Source organism: Marmota monax, unplaced genomic scaffold (genome assembly GCF_021218885.2).
Source record: "Marmota monax isolate L192 unplaced genomic scaffold, Marmota_monax_Labrador192_F-V1.1 WCK01_AAM20220418_F8-fsc00215, whole genome shotgun sequence".
In the NCBI taxonomy this organism is placed as follows: Eukaryota; Metazoa; Chordata; class Mammalia; order Rodentia; family Sciuridae; genus Marmota; species Marmota monax.
In genome coordinates this window covers 1,881,884-1,901,724 of record NW_026695214.1, presented here as the reverse complement: position 1 = coordinate 1,901,724, position 19,841 = coordinate 1,881,884, and the positions used below count along the sequence as shown (strand labels likewise).

At 54.7% G+C, this 19,841-nt stretch overlaps 1 protein-coding gene across 2 annotated transcripts; it reads left to right on the top strand.

Annotated features, from left to right (window-relative positions):
* Positions 1-360: 360 nt before the first annotated feature.
* Positions 361-19,486, top strand: Epn1 (epsin 1). Of its 2 annotated transcripts, XM_046430953.2 has the most exons (11): positions 361-477; positions 3,379-3,701; positions 10,849-11,098; positions 13,838-13,962; positions 14,300-14,374; positions 14,888-14,971; positions 16,211-16,514; positions 17,043-17,153; positions 17,279-17,365; positions 18,486-18,743; positions 18,886-19,486. In XM_046430953.2, the coding sequence occupies exons 2-11, from the start codon at positions 3,474-3,476 to the stop codon at positions 19,092-19,094; spliced, it is 1,731 nt and encodes a 576-aa protein (XP_046286909.1). In that variant the 5' UTR covers positions 361-477; positions 3,379-3,473; the 3' UTR covers positions 19,095-19,486. The 2 variants fall into 2 exon arrangements, with proteins under 2 accessions (XP_046286909.1, XP_046286910.1); XM_046430954.2 differs by lacking the exon at positions 14,300-14,374.
* The last annotated feature ends 355 nt before the right edge of the window (positions 19,487-19,841 follow it).

The window sequence follows — 19,841 nt, the reverse complement described above, 5'->3', positions numbered from 1 at the left end:
GGTGCAGGGGTCCCACGTGGGCTCCTACCTCGCCAGGGGGCTCGCGCGCGTTGTGGCCAGGTCCGGGGCCTCGCGGAGGGGGCGGTGACGGGCGGAAGTGGCGCAAGAGCGCCTAACCTGGAGGGTTCGTGTGCCGGAAATGATGCTGCCCGGGCAGGCTTTGGTCGCGGAAGCGGGGGCCGCCGGAGCCGGGAGTAGCGCAGAGGGCGGGGCGCGCGATCACTTCCGCTTCCGGTCCGTCGGCTCCTTCGGTTGCTTCCCGTCCGCTCGGCGGCTCCCCTCCCCCGCCCGGCTCTCCGCGCCCCTCCCGGGCGCCGGGGCGGCGGGGCCGTCGGCGTGCGGCTCTCCGTGCGTCCGCGTGTGCGCCGCTGTGAGCCTCCGCCGCCCGCAGCCGGCGCGCGCCCCGCGACACCGAGGCCGAGCGGGGGCAGGGGGCTGACCGCCATGACCCCCCGGAGCCCCGCGTGAGGGGCCAAGGTGAGCGCGGGCCGGGTACCCGGGGCCGCCAGTCCGCTCTCTGCCCGCCCCGTGCCGGGCGCTCGGGCCTCGGCCGCGGCGCGCGGGCTCCGGCCGGGCCTCTGCTCTCTCCAGTTCCTCTGGGTTTCGTCCGCCGTCGTCCGTGGCGGCCTTTGTGCCTCCGCGTCCGGACGGGCTCGTCTGTCCGCTGTCTGTGCCTCTCTCGGTCCGGCTGTCAGCGTCCCCGTCTCCACTGCCCCTCTGCCTGGGTTGCTCTCTCGTCGCCCGAGTCGGTGTTTTTACAGAAGCGTCTGGAGCTGGAGTGCCTGTGTGTGTCTGTCTGTCTGTCAGGCTCCTGTGCTCGTCTTCCCGGGTTCTGTTTTCTCTCCCGAGCCTCCCCCGCTCCCGTCCCCTTCGCCGGTCTCCTTCACGTCCTTCCGGCGCGCTCCTGCTGGGTCTGGGACCTGCGCCTTTCGGGGTGCCAGGGCTCGGTGTGTGAAGAGCGCCCGCTCTGGTCCTGGTGTGATACCCGGCAGGTGACTTCGCTCTCCAGACCTTAGTTTCCTAGTCTTAAATGTGTGTGGTTGGTACACGCAGGGGTCTGTGCCTCTCCATTGAGGTGGTATTGAAAAGTGCCCAGTGTGTCTGGAACAGTGTGTGATTAGCTGGGAGCTCTGTTTATTTATTTTTTAATTAGAAATTTTTGTCTCACTAAATGTTTTATATTGGTCATTTGAGTTCCCTTTTCGAAGTTTGTCTGATATAGCAGTTGTATTCAGCTTAATTCAGTAGTTCCCTTTGTATCAGTTTGATTTGAAAAACAGCTTCATTCTAAGGGTGCCTATGGATCTTTGACTGGAGAGGTGTGTTTTCTAAGAGTGTTGAAGTAAGTACATGGCATTAAGATAGCCTATCTTGGGATGCCACCCTTTGGAAATGTTCTGTGTTCCTCTGATAATGATTGCAGACGATGTTATTGAGCGACTACTATCTGTGGGGCACAGAGCCAAGCACTTTGTGTACCCATCTTACTTAATCAACAACCATGCCAGGTAGGAATTCTTTCATTTCAGAATTGAGCATACTAAATCTCAGGGAGGCTTGCTTTGCTGGTTGCTTCAGAATTTGAATCTCAATTTCGTTTGTTTTCCCATTATATCCTGGTTTTTTTTTTTTTTTTTTTGTCTCTTGTTTCTCGGTCCCAAGCCTTTCTTTTGTTTCCGGCCTGTCTTTTCTCCCTATCCTCCTGCCCTGCTCTCCTCTCATATTTTTGCATGATCCTTGTGTCTTTGTCTCAACATGCCTCAGGGCAGCCCCCTCTGCCCAAGTTTCTCCATATTTCTCTCCCAGTATCCTTGTCATTCCTTTTCTCTGTCTGTATTTGTCACATTATCTCTTCATCTTCGTGTCCCTGGCTTATCTTGGGACTCTGGCTGCCTTTTCCACTTAGTTGTGGGCAAGGTTCTCTGCCTGAGTTCAAGGCAGCCACTCTTATTCACCAGGGTGTCCCCTGGGTTTAGGTCATGGTAGGGTTCAGTAAATCTCCATGGTTTGTTGGAGAGGCATAGACTGGTGGTCAGAGCCTCTTCTGGACCCAGGCTCCTTTAGGTGTGAGGTGTGTCCTAGGCAAGGGAGTTAGCCTCTGTTTGTTTCCTCCCATGTGAGGTGGCTGGGTTGCATGGAGATGTAAGGATTAGTTGAGTTAATGGGTGTGAAGCACTTAGAAGGTGGCTGTCATGAGGTGAGAGCTGTGCAAATGCTTGCTGGTACTATTCTCATGAGCTTGATTTCTGCCTTCTGTCCAGGTCTCATCAGTTGGTCTCAACAGGTTCATTTAATTTAGGTTAATTTAAAAGTGTAAGTTTTAGAGCTCAGGTGGCCTTGGTTGAGCCCGCCTTGCCATTTCTGATAAGACGGTGGCCAAGTTGTTTAACCTCCAGAGCGCAGTGTCTAATGCAGTGTTAGATGAGATAATGTATGCCTTACGCTTAGTGAGGCCTGACACATGGCTGGGGCCCATCAGTGGGGCTCTTATATCCCTTATGTCTCCTTCCTTGAGTTTTCCTTCCAGCCCTTGGGAGGGACGCCTGGTTTCCAGGCATCCCCCACTTCCTGCTGCCTTGGAGTGACTCTGGTCTCCCTACCAACTCCTCAGTCCCTCACCAGCCTCCTCTCCCTTGTGTCCTTGTTCTGCCCTGGATTCTCTGCTTCTTCTATCCAGATCCAGAGATCTTCCCTGCCCTCTTTTCTTCATTTCCTTCCTGCACCATTTATTCTATGATTTTCAGAGTTTGTAGGAAAAGCCATGTCCAAACATATGTATATGGTTTCTGCCCTGTGGGGCTTGTGGGTTGACCTCAGCCTCAGAATCATATGAATGAACTCAACATCATGAGGGCTACAGAGTCTGCTGGGAGGCCCCTGGGAAACCGTGATCGTGATGTTCAGGTGCAGATGTGGGACTGGGAGTCTGGTGAAGGAGGAGAGCATGAGGGCAGGGTGATAGTCTCGTGACCTGCCTGTCCAGTCTTTACGGAGGTCTTCTGTTCACCAGGTCCTCTCCGTTCTCTGGACTGCCACACAGATCTCCGTTTTAGAGAGGGTAGGAGTTTGAGGCCTGCCCAAGTTAGCCTGGCTAAGAAGGGGCTGAGTTGGGGTGTGGCCCAGGGCAGTATGACTTCTGTGCCTGTGACCTGCTGTATATTCTGCCTCACTGAGCAGGGACCTAAGCAGGAAAGAGCTGGGCACATTTGAGGAACTGAAAGATGGCTTGGGTGACTTTCAGACAGAGGTTAACAAGGGACAGAACCTTGCAGGCCACAGTTAGGGGCGGAGTAGGCAGCCTCAGGGAGAGGCCGGAGAGAGGGGGCTCTGGCTGGCCTGTGTCTGGTTTGTGTTTTTAAAGATCCTTTCCCCCTTCAGATGCAGCAGTCTGCCAGCATCTGCTGCAGCCTCCCTCTGTGAGTTGCCCCATCTCTCCACGCCCCTTGACGCCCCTGACACCACCGCCGGGCACCATGTCGACCTCGTCCCTACGGCGCCAGATGAAGAACATTGTCCACAACTACTCGGAGGCGGAGATCAAGGTCCGTGAGGCCACAAGCAATGATCCCTGGGGCCCGTCCAGCTCTCTCATGTCTGAGATTGCCGACCTCACCTACAATGTTGTGGCCTTCTCGGAGATCATGAGCATGATCTGGAAGCGGCTCAATGACCATGGCAAGAACTGGCGGCACGTTTACAAGGTCAGCACCTGGTCTGTCCCCTGGGGCTGGAAAACTGGGACAGCAGGGTGTGCCCTACAGGGGAGCTTCTGGTTCCCAAGAGGAGTTGAAATGCTGTGCTTGTATGTAAAGTCTCTTGTTTAATGACAGCAACAAATGCAGTTGATCCTTGGTATCCCTATGGCATTGGTTCCGGGTCCCCTGCATTTACCTAATCCAAGGATGCGTAAGTCTCTTCTGCAGATGGAGTGGTATTTGCAAATAACCTACCCATATCCTTCTGTGTACTGTTTATCACTTCTAGGTCACTTGTTGATTTCTGACACAATGCTAACGTTATGTGAGTAACTCTGATACTATATTTTTTAGGGAATAATGACAACAGAAAAACTCCGTACACATTTAAACAGTTTTTACCTCCAGATATTTTGGTCCATGGTTGGTTGAATCTGGGAATGTGGAACCTGTGGATCATGAGTAGCAGATCTATAACATTCTAAAGAGTTTTGACCCTTGTGTAAGTCTACTTTTGAATGAGTGAAATATCGGTAAGATTCGTGTGCTCAGAGATTTAAGGATTTAAGAGGGCCCATAGTTCCCTCATCCAAGGACATTCTCATCTGCGTCCCCATCCAAGCACGGGACCCCTTTACACAGATGACACTGGGCTGTGGGCATGTCAGAGAAGCATGGGGAATCTCAGCTGCCTTTCTTGAGATTTAAGAGGTCAGACCTCTCGGCTATACTCTTTATTGCTGCTGTGCAGCAACTACTAGGGTCTGATGTGCAGACCCCAAGACAGACAACAGGTGAGTGCTTGCCAGGAGTCAGGGTAGGGTGATGAGAGAGGGGCAGCAAAGGGAAGTTTTGGGTGACAGAACAGCTGTGTATCTTGGTTGCAGTGGTGGTTATGTGCTGGGGCACTTGGTCAGAATTGGGACTGTATGTTAGAAAGAGTGGGTTTGACTGGGTGGTGCATGCCTCTAATCCCAGTGGCTCAGGAGGCTGAGACAGGAGGATTACAAGTTCAAGGCCAGCACCAGCCACTTAGTGAGGCCCTGTCTCAAAAAATGAAAAGGGCTGCGTGGTAAAGCACCCCTGAGTTAAAGCCTCAGTCCCCTGAAAAAAAGAGTAGGTTTAATTGTATGTAAATTAGACCCTGATTTAAGAAAGAAAAAGTGAGAGAGTGTTTCTTTTTACAATTACAGAATATTTTGCTGTACAGATTGGCCTTAATTCCCTAATTCTGTGTTGATTTTTTTTTTTTTTCTTTCAAAGTGGTTTTCAGTGTTTTGCTTTTTCAAGCAAGAATGTCCTTGTATGTTTGCTATTTTCTAGAGCTGGAGTTGCTGGTTGGAGGGCATGTGCACGTGTAATTTTGGTAAAAGTGGTCCAGTGTGCTTGCCCTAACCGAGACAGACTCACTGCCTCGGCTTTGGGCCGAAGGGAATTTTGTGTCTGTGGGCAGGACTCAGTCAATGGGTTTCTGGTTCGACCGCTGCTTTGGGTGCTGAGAGCCTGGCATTCCCTCCTTAGGTCACTCTGTTCCTTGTCTTCTGGCAGAGAGACCAAGGGCATGGACTGAGGCCAGGTGGCTGGGTTACTTCTGTGGGTGGGACCTTAGGCCCATCGCTGAACCTCCCTCGTGGGAGGGTCCAAGGAGTGCTGTTCTTCTAACTTGGGTCATGGCTGGTGAGCATTGCAGGGCCCTGCTGCTGTGTTTTCCCCTGTTTGTGGAGGTCTGCTCTGTGTCTTGGTGGACACAATGAGGTCCAAGGCCCCTCTGTCCTGGCTGACCTTAGGGACTGCTACCAAGGCAGGGATGGTTCCCCTGCTCCAGTGTGAGAAGGCGGAGGCCCAGAGAAGGGGCAGCACTAGGGATTGGATGGGGAATTGAGGCCCACTTACATGACACACCAGGCTGGGTCATGACTTGGGTAGATCATAGATGGAGTCAGTTATTGGTACTTATTGTGATGGACTGTAAATGATGGACTGAGTGGCGTTTCTCCTGCTGAGAACTGGGGCAAGGCCCAGAGGATAGGCAAGCTCTGTGTGGGGGCAGGGAGAAAGGATGGGCTGATGGGGTTGGAAGAGAGGAGTGCATGGTGGGGGGCTGGGGGCCTTGGATAGCAGATCCTTCCTGACCAGTAGCTGGTATATTGCTGCTGGTGGCAAAATGCAGCAGGTGGCTTTTGGGCAGGGTCAGGAAGTCTTGGGAATGTTCCAGGCTGGTGGCTGTGGGCTGCACACAGGGCAGGGAAGTGGCAGGAGAGATGGGCGGGTAGGCCTGGGTGCTTCTTCAGGGTGGTGGGGAGTCCACACAAGGCTGTGTCTTGAATCCTGTTGGGTTGGCCTTTTGCTGGATGGTGCTAAGGACCTGCTCTGTTAAAACCCTGCTCTGGCCCCCCAACAGCTGCGGGACAGAGGTGGTCAACTCTAACTAAGTTAGAGGGGCTTGTGGGGATGGTGGAGGACTCTGAAGCTGTTGTGATAGGGGAAGACTTCTGAAGAGGCCGCCAGGCCAGTCACAGGTCCTTCCTGACTTTTCTAACCTGTTTTTTTTTTTTTAATTTTTTTAAAAAAAATTATGGATTATATTTATTTATTTATTTTTAGAGAGAGAGAATTTTTTAATATTTATTTTTTAGTTTTCGGCGGACACAACATCTTTGTTTGTATGTGGTGCTGAGGATCGAACCCGGGCCGCACGCATGCCAGGCGAGCCGCGCTACTGCTTGAGCCACAACCCCAGCCCGTGGATTTTTTTTTTTTTTAGTTGTTGATGGACGCTTATTTATTTTTATTAATTTATATGTGGTGCTGAGAATCGAACCCAGTATAGGGGTCCCCCCACAAATGGTAGGGAAAGGAAAAGAAGCCCATGTTGGTAGGGGACCCAGATGTAGCCACAGGCTCAGAGTCCCAAGCCCTGGCCTCAGGCACTGCTATTCCCACCCCTCATCCTTCCTGCAGGGCTGGACACTGAAGGTGCTTTTTTTTTAAGTATCATTTCTTTTCCTTTTTTTATTGTCAGTGGACCTTTATTTTTACTTATTTATATGCGGTGCGAAAATTGAACCCAGGGCCTCACACATGACCTCACACATGCTAGGCAAGTGCTCTACCACTGAGCCACATCCTCATCCCTAAATGTATTTTTCAGTTGTAGTTGGACACAATACCTTTATTTTATTTATTTTTATGTGGTGCTGAGGATCAAACCCAGGGTCTTGCACGTGCTAAGTGAGCACTCTACCACTGAGCCACAGCCCCAGCCCCTTAAAAAATTTTTAAAAGATGGACTTAATGAGATCTACTTTGTAAATAGTAAAACCTTTTTAGATACCACTCTCGGGATTCTGATAGATGGGTGTATTTTAAATTACCATCAAAGTCAAGACACAACATTTTTGTCACCCTGGGAAGGTCCCCCGTGACTTTTTAAAAATATATATATATATTTTTTATATTTATTTTCTAGTTTTCGGCGGACACAACATCTTCGTTTGTATGTGGTGCTGAGGATCGAACCCGGGTGGCACGCATGCCAGGCAAGCGCGCTACCGCTTGAGCCACATCCCCAGCCCTTTAAAAATATTTTTTAAAAAATTTTTTAGTTGTAGTTGGACACAATACCTTTATCTTATTAATTTATTTATTTTTATGTGGTGCCGAGAATCGAACCCAGCAGCTGGCACATTCTAGGCAAGCCCTCTGCTGCTGAGGCCCCCCCGCCCCCCATGACTTTTTTTGTATACTGGGAATTGAACCCAGGAGCACTTGACTACTGAGCCACATCCCTAGCTCTTTTAAAAAATATTTTATTTAGAGACAGGGTCTTGCTGAGTTGCTTAGGGCTTTGCTAAGTTGCTGTGGCTGCCTTTGAACTCGTGATCCTCCTGTCTCAGCCCCCTGAGCTGCTGGGATTACAAGTGTGTGCCACCACACCTGGCCCCTGGTGACATTTGGCTTTCCTTCTCCATGCCCTGACCTGGCCCAAATGCCCCTGCTCTACTCTCCAATTCTGCAGCTGCTTCTGATTCTGTTTTCCCTGTGACAGAGCCTGTGGATGTTAGTCTTTGAGTGCTCAGGAGTCCCCAGAGAATTAATGGCATCTGTGATACCCTGCTGCGTCTGGAGCCAGTTCTATCCCCATGCTGACCTGCACGTGGCCGTGCAAGTCATTATGAATTGCTCTTCTAGCTGCTGCCACACATGTGGAGATCTAAGTGTACACTTGGCCAGGGTTCAGCAGGGGCCACTGTCTGCATCTGACTGGCACCTCCTTTGGGCTTCACAGTTCCCTCCTGGAAGTGTGTGTGATAAAGATGGAATCCCAGAGACCCAGTGTCCCTGAGCTGCCAGGAGCCTGGGGTACACCCTCTGCCCTCAGGGCCCCCTTGCTGACTCCTGCCCACTTGGGGAGGACCTCTCATTCCCACCTCTGTCGCCTTGGATGGGTGGGAAAACTGAGGCTCAGAGTTTGGGGAGTGGTCTGGGACGTGGGCTCATCTCTCCAAAGCCAGAATGCTCCTGCCTGGCCTCATTTCATGGGGTCTAACTGCCCCTGCAGAGAAAGAACACTCCGAGTGGCCCCAGGGATGAATCTTGAATGAGTAGGTTCAGTGTTTATCCTCCACTTTTAGGCATGGTCCTCTGTCAAACACAGGTTCTCAGCACAGCCTCCAAATTACCCAGTGAAGGAGGTTCTTCCCTCCTTTTCATTGATTTTTCAGATCAGTAAACTAAGGCAGAAGTAGCTCAGGGGTCAGCAAGCTGTAGGCCTTAGGCCAAATTCCATGCATTGCCCTTTACAGAAAGTAGGTGCTGACCCCTTGTTCATTGTGATGTAGGACATCTTTGATAAAGCTGTTTCAAAGTTTAGCAGGGAGTGTTGGGTTGTTCAGTTGCCTGCTTTTACATTAAGGTTTTAAGATTTTCTGAGTTGTGGCATACCAAACAGATCATGAGTGTGTAGTGTGATTTGCTTTTGCCTACCTGCACACCTGTGTGTCCTGTCAAGAGGGAGGCAGAGGGTGTGTCCAGCTGCTGGTAGCCTCCCTCATAACATCTCTGCCCCAGAGGCACCGTGGCTTCCTGCCAAGACTGATCTAGAACACTAGAAGGCTGCTTGAGGTCCAACTTTGCTTGCTATCGGGTCTAGGGGCTTGGCCCATATTGTTGCATGTAGCAGTTCATTTTTCTTTTATTTTTGTGTATATGGTTACCCCACTGTGTGAACTTAACTACAATTGATGTACACATTTCACTGTGGCTGGGTTTTGGGGCTAGATCCTGGGTTCACAATCTAACTGCAACTCCGAAGTCCAGAGAGCTCTGAAAGTGAAAGTTTGTTATAATCCATTGGTGCAAAGTCTGATGCTGACCAAGGTGGGGCCTTTAATAGAGTGTGTGTTGGTCTCACTTTGTGAGTTGGCGTGACTCTCCTCTGAGAGTTCTCTTAGGGTGGCATGTGCACAGTCTTCCTGTTCTAAATCAGGGAGATTCTGGATTCCAAAGTGCTGGGCCCCAGGAGTTCTGGACCTAGCTTGCCCCTCTGCCTCTCAGGATAGGGAGTGATGCTGGATAGAAATCACTGTGCTTTTTCCTTTCCCTGCTACATGCAAACACTTCCAGGGCCAGTTAAAGATTAGTCTCCAGTCTCATCCATAAGTGCTCCTAACACGTGTTTAGAGAGCCTGGCCAAACCTAGGCTCTCTCCCCCAGAAGGCTGGGCAGATGCTAATGGCCCACAGCAGCAGTTTCTGGCAAATTCACAGTTTAGACAGAGTTTGGCTGCAGCAGCTGCCTCCTCCTTTTTTCCCCCCCCCAATTTTTTTTGGTTTGTTTTATGTGGACACAATGTCTTTATTTATTTGTATGTGGTGCTGAGGTTCGAACCCAGTGCCTCACACATGCTAGGCAAGTACCACTGAGCTACAACTGAAGCCCTATCCCTCCGTTTCCCCCCCACTTTGCTGTGTACCTGGGAGCCTGGATGGGTTTTGGGGGCTCCACGAAGCCCCTGAAAATCACCTGTAAAATTGGGATGTGCCTTTTTCTGAGGACGGTCGCCAGTATTAAAGGGACCTGGAACCTTGCTCTGTAGATGGGGTCTTGGGTCCAGGCCTTGCCCAGGGATGTGTTTTATCCCCCATTCAGTTTTAGTTTATTGAACGATAACTGATTCATATGTTACAAAATATAAAAGCCCCAAAGGGTGCAGATTCAACAGCAGTGTTTCTCCGCCCTGACCTCTTCATCCTGGTGTTCTTTCTTTTTATTTAAAAATTTTTTTTTTTTTTTTAGTTATAGATGGACACAGTTTCTTTATTTTGTTTTTATTTATTTTATGTGGTGCTGAGGATTGAACCCAGGGCCCCAAATGTGCAAGGCCAACGCCCTACCACTGAGCTCCAGCCCCAGCTCCCATCCTGGTGTTCTTTCTGAGAGCATGGGGCTCCTTCCTGGAGGACTTCACCTGGTCACCCCAGACTCCTGTCAGTGTGCAGAGCGTGGGCTCTCAAGAGTGAGGGCACATTCAGACTTACAGACCGAGGCGCAGGCTGTCCAAGGCACCTCTAGAGTGCCTTGACAAGTGCACTTTTGTTTGGCCCTGTTCCTCATATTCTGATTTGAAGGATGTGGAGAAAGCTTTGTGGCAGCAGATGACCCCAGGCCACCCAGTGGCTGCGGCCGCCCTATCCTCTTTGCTGTTTTCATTCAGGTAGATAGAGCTGCATCTCCAGGTCACCCCTTTGCAGCAAACAGTTGGCGGCATCTGGTGCACTCGGTGTTGGGCAGCCACCCCTTTCTGGTGACCGAACTTCTCATCATGCTGAAAGGACCCCCACCCCACTGAAGGTGCCCTCCCTACTCAGCCTCCCCAGCCCTTGGCAGGCTGCAGGCAGTTTCGGTGGCCACTCTGGACCGCTGCGCGTGGCTACTTTCTGAACACGCTCTGTCTCGCCTCCTTCTGCGCATGTGTCGTCACTTCACCCTTCCTACCACCTCATGTTCCTACTGTGCGGATGGACATGTCTACCACTGAGATGACATGGGCCGTGGGACTTGCACCCAGGAGGCTGCATGAGTGTCTGGGTACTTCTCTGCAGGGTCTGCTGGGATACCCAGCCTGAGTGACTGGTGTGTCCCTGCCCTGTAGGCCATGACACTGATGGAGTACCTCATCAAGACTGGCTCAGAGCGTGTGTCCCAGCAGTGCAAGGAGAACATGTATGCTGTGCAAACACTGAAGGACTTCCAGTATGTGGATCGTGATGGCAAGGACCAGGGTGTGAATGTGCGTGAGAAGGCCAAGCAGCTGGTGGCCCTCCTGCGTGACGAGGACCGGCTGCGGGAAGAACGTGCCCATGCACTCAAGACCAAGGAGAAGCTTGCACAGACCGCCACGGGTGAGGTCCCTTCCCTTTCCCTTGAAGCCCCTGACAGCCTCGGATCGGGTCTTCTCCTGTGAGTTCCTGCCTTCCAGCCATCAGGGGCCCGGCTTTCCTCACCCGGACCCTGGTCTGGTGGGCCTGTGTCCTTTCCTTCCCCTCAGGCCTCTCCTTGCCTGTTGCCATGGAACCCTAGAATTGAAATTTGCTCAGTTTTCCCACAGTATTCTCCCAGTGCCTCTTTAAGGGCTAGGTACGTTAGGTCCTGAGGGCAGCCAGCAGTGTCCCTGGAGCAGGTGCAGACAGGTGTGCCCACAGGTCTCTCTGGGGAGTGGTTGGTGCCAGGTAAGAGGGCCTCCAGATATGGGGCTAGGAGGTCATGCAGACTCATACTTAAGGGTGCTGCTGTCCTGTGCAGAAATGAGGTGGGGCAAAGGCTCTGGAGTGGGTGGAGAGAACCAGAGATGGAGGGCCAGTGCTGTGGAGGAGGGGATCAGCCGGGGTCACCACAGGCCTTTGTGTCTGCTTCATGGGACTTTAGGATGATCTTCATAAGTGATACACTCAGCTTGATTGGTAGTGACCAACATTTTAAAAAAGGTAGAAGTACAATAAAGAGGAAATTGGAGCTCATCCCCTATTCTAAGGTCATGATCTTCCGTGAAGCATGGACAGGCGTGTGGGCCCTGGATTGTGCAGGGTAATGCATTCTTTCTGGATGGGGGGATGCTCACAGCTATGAGAGGAGTTGGCCGCACAGGGGAGGGAGGGCCAGTAGGGTGTGCAGGAGACTGGCTGTTCCTGGGTAGTGCGCGTATGCCTGGGTTAGGAAAGCCCCGTTGGTAGTGGGGTTGTTCCTGGATGGGGAAGATGGAGTGTTGCCTGGAAATGAGAGTGGCTGGACCTGGTGGAGCAGAGGGAGCAGGAGGGAGCCTGTGAGCCAGGGGGTTCCAGCTGTGGGTGTTTCTGTCTGGTTGTGTCATGTTTGAGTTCTCTGTTAGCTCCCACTTGGAGAGGTGAGGGCAGAGCAGCATGTATACAGACCTGCCCAGGGCTCCAGCCTTGGCCATGAACCTGTAGCTGGAGTTTAAAGCAGGGAGGAAAGGAAGTCAGGGAGACTCAGGAGTGGCCAGTGTGGCTGGTGGGGAAGGGCTGGGCTGGGCAGGGCATTGGCTAAAGACTGGGGACCTTAACCATCTCATGGCATGTTCTTCACTCAGTCCACATAAGCGAGCATGCCTGGCCCTGTCCCCAAAACCTCCACCATGGACCTTGAAATGTGAGTTTCTTAGTTTTTCCCCTTCCATTTTTGATTAGTTTATTATCATTGTGCATACTGGTGGGCTATGTCTTTGCACATACACACAATATGACACTATAGTTTGGTCAGTTTTACTCCCCAGCATTTCCTGTAATTTTCATATGTCTTAATGTATTTTTTTAAATATATATTTTTAGTTGTTGATAGACCTTTATTTTATCTATCTGTAAATGGTGCTAAGAATCAAACCCAGTGCCTCACACATGGCAGGCAGGTGCTCTACCGCTGACCCCCAGCCCCAGCCCCTGTCTTAATGTATTCTTTATCATTTGTTTTTTCCGCTGGTTGAAAGTGGGAAGCCCAGCTTTGGCCAAAGGCCACAGTTTGCTGGTCCTGCCCTGGAGCAAGCTGTGGGAGGCAGCTCAGGAGCACCCTAGGGTGAGAGTAGAAGCAGGCAGGGCTGGCAGCCACAGGGCGCCTGTGGAGGGTGGCTAATGAGGGTGAACCCCCCATGCTGTGGTTGACAGAATGAGGTGGACCTGAAGCTCCCCACCCACCTTGGCTGGGGCCAAGGTTTGGCAGTGGGATGGGGACTCCTGGCGGCCCATTGTAGTACTGCGCTGATCTGGTTCCAGGCTGCCCTGATAGAGTGCGGTGGACCCTCGGACAACTTGCAGGAGAGCCTGGATGCAGGGTGGGTGGGACCAGGAGCACAGGACCCAGCACCTAGAGCTGAAGGAGACTACTTGCTAGGGTGGGGAGAAGAGGGGAGTGCAGGGTCTGCTCTGGGGGCTGCCGAGGCCGTGCCCATAGGGGAGTTTAGCAGACTTGGCGCTGGGGAGGGAGGGGTGGTGAGGAGATGCTGACTGCAGAGGCTCTGTCAGCCCTCCTGGGGGCCTACCACTGTCTTCTCCAACTTCTGCCAGCCCCGGAGACAGCTTCATGTGTCCCCAGCTGTCCCTTCTTGTTGTACTCCCGGAACCAAGAGCTCCTTGTCTACTTACTCTCTTCTTCTTACTGAGCCTTGGGTCCCACAGCCTGAACTGACACTGTCCTTCCCTGTGAATTCCAGCTGTTCCTGCCAGAGCCACAGTCTTCCATGAGCCCCTGGAAACTGAGGCTCTGGGCCTCCATCCCTGGTTGCCAGGGTTGGTGGGGGGCTAAGAGGGGACAGGGAAGAGGAACCTCTTGGCCAGCTCTGGGGCAGACCTCAAGGCAAACAGGCCTGGGCTCAGGTGTCCTTAGCACCCTCGTCCCTCCCTCTCCTCCTCAGCAATTTGCTCCTGTCCTCCCTTTGTTCCTCCTGTGGGTGGGTCTGCCTTCACCTCTCTCTGCAACCCTAGCTCCTCAACCCCTGCCCCAGGCTTGGCCTGCAGAGGCCTTGGTGGTGGGTATGTGGCAGCAGAAGCACCCGCCTTCCCGCCCTGGGGTTGCCGTCTCTTACTCCCAGGTCCCTGGGTCCTGGTGCAGCTGTCTTGTGTTCTTCCCGCCCCCAGCCTCCTCAGCAGCAGTGGGCTCCGGGCCCCCGCCTGAGGCAGAGCAGGCCTGGCCGCAGAGCAGCGGGGAGGAGGAGCTGCAGCTGCAGCTGGCCCTGGCCATGAGCAAGGAGGAGGCTGACCAGGTACTGGGTGCTGGGCCGTGGGCCGCCTCATCCTCCATCCTGTCTCCACGCCGCACCTCCACTGCTCCCCACTCCTGCCAGCCCTCCTCCCGGCCCTTGCTCAGCCTCTGCTTGCCCTGGTCCGCTGTTTCTGTCCTTCCTTCCTTTCTGGGAGCTGTCCTGGATCTCCGCCGTCTGGTGCTCTGCACCTCCCTCTGCCCATCCCTCACTGGCTTGGGGGTCTTGTGCCCCTCTCTGACCCTCTCCAGTCTTCTGTCCTCCTCCTTGACCTTCCCTTCTGCCTCTGCCTCTGGCTCTGGCTTCCCCACCTCTGCCCCTCACACTCTCTCTCCCCCAGCCCCCGTCCTGCGGCCCCGAGGATGACGTCCAGCTCCAGCTGGCCCTTAGTTTGAGCCGAGAGGAACACGATAAGGTCAGAGTGGCCTCCCTGCCCTGCCCAGGGGTCCCCTCACACCCTACTCAGGTGCTTGGGTCCCACCCCTCACCCCTTCCTGGAGTGCCCCCAGCCCACAGGCTGGGTCCACACTGAGCTCTTAGTGTCTTTGGCTGCAGGACCTCGGGTAGCATAGGGTCTGGTAGAGATGCCCTGGAAGTGAGGCAGACCTGCTAGGGTTGTCCTGGCGTGGCAGACCCCCAGTGCAGGCAGCAACACCAAGTCACATGCCCTGGCAGAAGGCCAGGGCAGTGGGGTGGCCCCTGCCCCCCTGGGGCACCTCACACTCTTCACATCTTGGACCACACATGCTTCCCTGCCACCCACCCGCCTTTGGCCCAGGTGTCCCACACCATTTCATTCATTGTCCACATCCCATTTTAATTTTCCAAAAGGAGAAAGGGTGGTGGGGCCTTCCAGGCCGCGGCAAGCCATGTCTGCCCAGTGCTTGTGCTCTGACTCCTGCTCTGGCTGGTGCTTCTGTCCCCACAGGAAGAGCGAATCCGTCGTGGGGACGACCTAAGGCTGCAGATGGCAATAGAGGAGAGCAAGAGAGAGACTGGAGGCAAGGAGGAAGTGAGTGGGGTGCTCTTCCCCTGGGACGTCCGGCTCCTCCTGTGGTTGGAGGTGATTTCTGGGCATGGTGTACTGAAGAGAGAAGGCCCAGAATGTTACAAGAGCCTGCGCGGCTGTGGGTGGGGTGTAGGGCATGGGTTGAATGTCCTGCCTGGGGTGTCCTCTCTGGGGAAACGCATGGTAAGGCGGAGCTGTGCAGCTGTGTCCAGACCTTCCCAGAAGCTCCTCTTCCATCTATCAGGGTTCTGGGTGGATGGGGCTCATTTGGGTGTTGGGGCTGAGTCCCTCAGGGCTGGCTGCAGGGTCAACACTGACCTTCTCGTCCAGTCTCCACTGGTGACCTCTCTTCACTCACTGGTCTGCCCTGAGCATCTCCATGACTCTCTGGACCCCACTGCCACCCTTCGGGCAAGGGAATCTTGAGGCCAGTCCTGACTTGAAATGTGAGGACATGCAGAGCAATAGCTGTGGCCATGGGTAGTCAGCTAGCGGGGCCAATTTGATGGACAAAAATGCCTGCTCAGGCCGGCCTCAGCCTACAGGGTCTTCATCTGGCTGCGCCAGCTGCCCCCTCTGTTCCTTCCACTCTTGGCATTGACCAGGAAGAAGGACGTGGCTCTTTTGTCTCTCTGAGGCTGTTTGCCTCGTGGGTGCTGCCTGGGGCATGTGTATGAATGTGGGACACCTCCACTTGCAGAGAGATGGGGCCCCAGTTGCCACCCCCACACACCTGGACACTGCTCAAGTGTTGTCACACGTGTAGCGCCTGGAGGCCCAGTGTGCCACGGTCGCTGCAGGACAACAGGGCTTGGGGAGGGTGTCCAGGGTGAGGCACGAGGAGGGTAGGCAAAGTCTGCTGAGATCAGATGTGGCGCAGTATGTGGGGCAGCCTGAGCTGCTGCAGGTTGGGGGGCTGATCAGAGGTTGTGAATGGCCACCTGCTGCCGTGCGGGTAGTGGAGGGGCCCAGAGTGGGGGGACTAGGCCCAGGCCCTTTGGTGGTTGGGCTGTGGGTAGGTGGAGGTGGATGGAGATGGGCAGGACCAGTGGGTGTGAGGGACTGCAGGGCATCTGAGATGGCCCTTCTTTCGTCTTTTCTCTGCACCCTTAGGGTCCCACACTCCTTCCCTCCAGGTCCTCACCCTCTTTTCCTCCGGCTCCCCACCCTTTTCCCTCCTTCCCTACCCTCTGCCCTCGGTCCCTCCGGCACCTGTGTGCTCTTCTCTCTTCTCTCTTGCAGTCATCTCTCATGGATCTTGCTGATGTCTTCACGGCCCCGGCCCCTCCACCGGCTTCAGACCCATGGGGGGGCCCAGCACCCATGGCTGGCCCCATCCCCACGGCCGCCCCTGCCTCAGACCCCTGGGGGGGACCTGTTGTCCCTCCAGCTGCTGATCCTTGGGGTGGTCCAGCCCCCACACCAGCCTCTGGGGATCCCTGGAGGCCTGCTGCCCCTGCAGGACCCTCTGTTGACCCTTGGGGTGGGACCCCAGCCCCTGCAGCTGGAGAGGGCCCCATGCCTGACCCATGGGGAAGCTCTGATGGTGAGTGCCACAGGCCACTCCACTACAGCCCCTCAGCCCTGTGTACAACCCTTAGCCAACCATGCCTTTAGGAGGGGGAACAAATGCAGTCAGGGGGTTCCAGGCAGTGGAGGGTGCCCTGGACACTGTGGGTGTCAGATGAGATGGCCCAGAGGAGGACAAGTGAGATTGAGTCTTGGAGGACTTGGGAGGGCCTCTGGGGAGGAGGCAGCTGTACAGGGACTGCGCAGGAGAGTCTGAGTGTGTTTTGGGTACCTGGAGAGGGTGGCGGGTGAAGCTGGGATTGGGTTAGGGTGTGGAGGGGCTGGATGCCTGTCTGGACAAAGACTGGAGGCTTGGAGGAGTGGCAGGTCTGGTGAGGCTAGGCCCAGGCTCTGCACCCCGATGGGTGTACAGGTGTATATGCCTGGAGGAGGCATGGACGTGGGCTGGGGTCATTGCTTCAGTGGCTACGGGCTCAGAGGAAGCAACCCCCAGCCACCCAAACAGGGAGGCCACCCTCCCCCCCGCTGTTCCTTCCTCACCTAGGTGGGGCTCCGGTCAGTGGACACCCAGCTTCTGATCCCTGGGCTCCTGCACCTGCGTTCTCTGACCCCTGGGGGGGGTCACCTGCCAAACCCAGCACCAATGGCACTGCAGGTATTGGGCAGCTGGGCTGTATGTGCATGTTGGTGTAATACGTTCACCTCCTGGGTCCTGAGGGTGCGGGGCACAGAGGCAGGGCCTCCAGGTGCTTGCTGAGTGGAACACCCTGACCCCCATAGCAGCTGGAGGCTTCGACCCAGAACCTGATGAATTCTCAGACTTCGACCGACTCCGCACAGTCCTTCCAGCCTCTGGAAGTAGCACGGGTGAGCTGCCTGCCCCCCTTGTTCCCCAGAAGCTCCCCACGCCGTCTCTGCCTGTCCCATTTTCCTCGTCCAGGCAGGACAGGATGTCTTTAAGACAGAAGAGTTGGTGAGATAGAATGAGCCAGACCCTGTTCACAGAGGACACTGTGGCTGTGTTGGGAGTCATGTCAGAGGGGAAAAGTTGCCAAAGCAGTACAAAGAGTTCCCTTTGGTGATCGCCTACCCGGTCGCCCACCTCTGGTCCCTCTCTGCCCGAGGCATCCGTCTGGAGCAGGCCAGTGCAGGGCTCTTTACCAGAGTGTGCCCCCAGCCATTGTCCACTTTTAAAAAATTCTTGAATTAAGCAAACTCCTGCTGAAGTGCCAGCCCTGGTGTAGAAGCGTTTCCACTGAAGAGGTCTGGAGGGAAAGAGTGACCCCAGCTCCCCTCCTCCCTTATGGTGGCGCTGACCTAGACAGCCCGCTGGTCTGCAGCTGGCATTCTTCTCAGCCTTTCCTCCCCTTACAAATTTGTGTAGTTTTTAACATTAGAATTTTTAGATGTTTTTTTTTTTTCTTTAAAGTGACCTCAGGCCAATAGATGTCATCAGCTTATGGCGACAGCCATGGCTCCTCCACTGTGAGATCCCCATGGGGGGCCCGCGTGCTAGGTGGGCTTCTTCTTCTTTTTTTTTTGGAGAATTTTAATATTTATTTTTTAGTTTTCCGCGGACACAACATCTTTGTTGGTATGTGGTGCTGAGGATCGAACCCGGGCCTCACGCACGCCAGGCGAGCGCACTACCGCTTGAGCCACATCCCCAGCCCCTAGGTGGGCTTCTTGTGAGGACCCTGTGTTGAGCCTGAAGGTGCCCTGTGAGCACCCATCCTGCTTTCAGCACCTGGCCCTTCTTAGATGGCTCCTTCCTGAGAGTCACTGCCCTGGTTGTCAGGGACACCACATTCCCTCATTCCCTCTGTGCTTGCTCCCTGGAATTAGGCCCCTGTAGCTTTGACTTTGGGCTCTGGAGTTTGAGCTGCCCGCCTTGGACAGATCATGACCCCTCTGGGCCTCACGTCCTCAAGGAAGTCCCAGCCTGCCTGTCTCCTTTCAGAGCTGTGTGACCCTGCTTATCTCCTAGGGGAGCTGGAGCTGCTTGCAGGAGAGGTGCCCGCCCGCAGCCCTGGGGCATTTGACATGAGTGGGGTTGGGGGGTCTCTGGCTGAAGCTGTGGGAAGTTCCCCACCTGCCACTGCCCCAACCCCCACACCTCCCACACGGAAGACGCCAGAATCCTTCCTGGGGCCCAATGCAGCCCTCGTCGATCTGGACTCCTTGGTGAGCCGACCCGGCCCCACTCCTCCAGGAGCCAAGGCTTCCAATCCCTTCTTGCCAAGTGGTGAGTGTGGCACCCCCTGCAGGCCAGCCAGAGCCAGTGCCTCATGGGCTAGGGATGCTTCCCTCCACCCCCCAACTGTGTGCAGACACTGGCGGAGCCAGCACCTGCTGACTGCACCCTGTCTCTCCTTTTCTCTCTGCAGGAGCCCCAGCCACCGGCCCCTCTGTCACCAATCCCTTCCAGCCAGCGCCCCCTGCAACGCTCACCCTGAACCAGCTCCGTCTCAGCCCTGTGCCCCCAGCCCCTGGAGCTCCCCCTACCTACATCTCTCCCCTTGGTGGGGGCCCTGGTCTGCCCCCAATGATGCCCCCAGGTCCCCCAGCACCCAACACTAACCCCTTCCTCCTATAATCCAGGGCAGGAGGGGGACCTGGCCTGGCCGACTTCCCCCCACTCCTGTTCCCTGGGAGACAGTGTTGTGAGTGCATGTGAAATGGGGGCACTCCCACCCCAGCGCCCTTCCCCCTTCTGGGGCCCACTCACACTACGCCCTCTTCCCACATCCCCAACCCATTTCCCCCAGAGAAACTGGACATGGGGGATGGGGAGGGGAGCCAGCCAGAGGAGGACCCCTTTCTGTGGCATTAGAAGAGGGAGGGACAGCTGGGGTCCCCCCACCATTCCCCCTCCCTCCAAATTCCTGACCCCCGTCAGTGTTTGAGCCTCCTCATTCCCCCCTTTGCACCCCGTGGTGAACCCTTGGTGATGATTTGGGCAACTTGGGGAATAAATGGCAATTCTCACGGGTGTGGCTCCTACATTTCCATTCACAGTTCCTGTGTCCCTCAGAAGCTTCTCTCCTTGGGGGATCCAGAGCTTGGAATGTCTTCCCTCTTAGGGGCAGCTGGAAACTTGTCCCTCTCTCAGAAGCATTGATTTATCTGAGCTAGTTCCTGGGGCAGGCTGGCTGAGAGCCGAGAGTCTGCCAGACACACTCAGGGTTCGGGGGACTGTGCTCTGGGGAGCTGGTGTCCTTGGGCTTGAGGCATGAGGCCTGCTCCAGTCAGTGGCACTGTGTTGAGGTCAGCACTGTTGAGGGAAAGCTTGGTGGTGGTGAGACCAAGAATCGCTCTGGTGACATGTGCCTTGCGTCTGTGC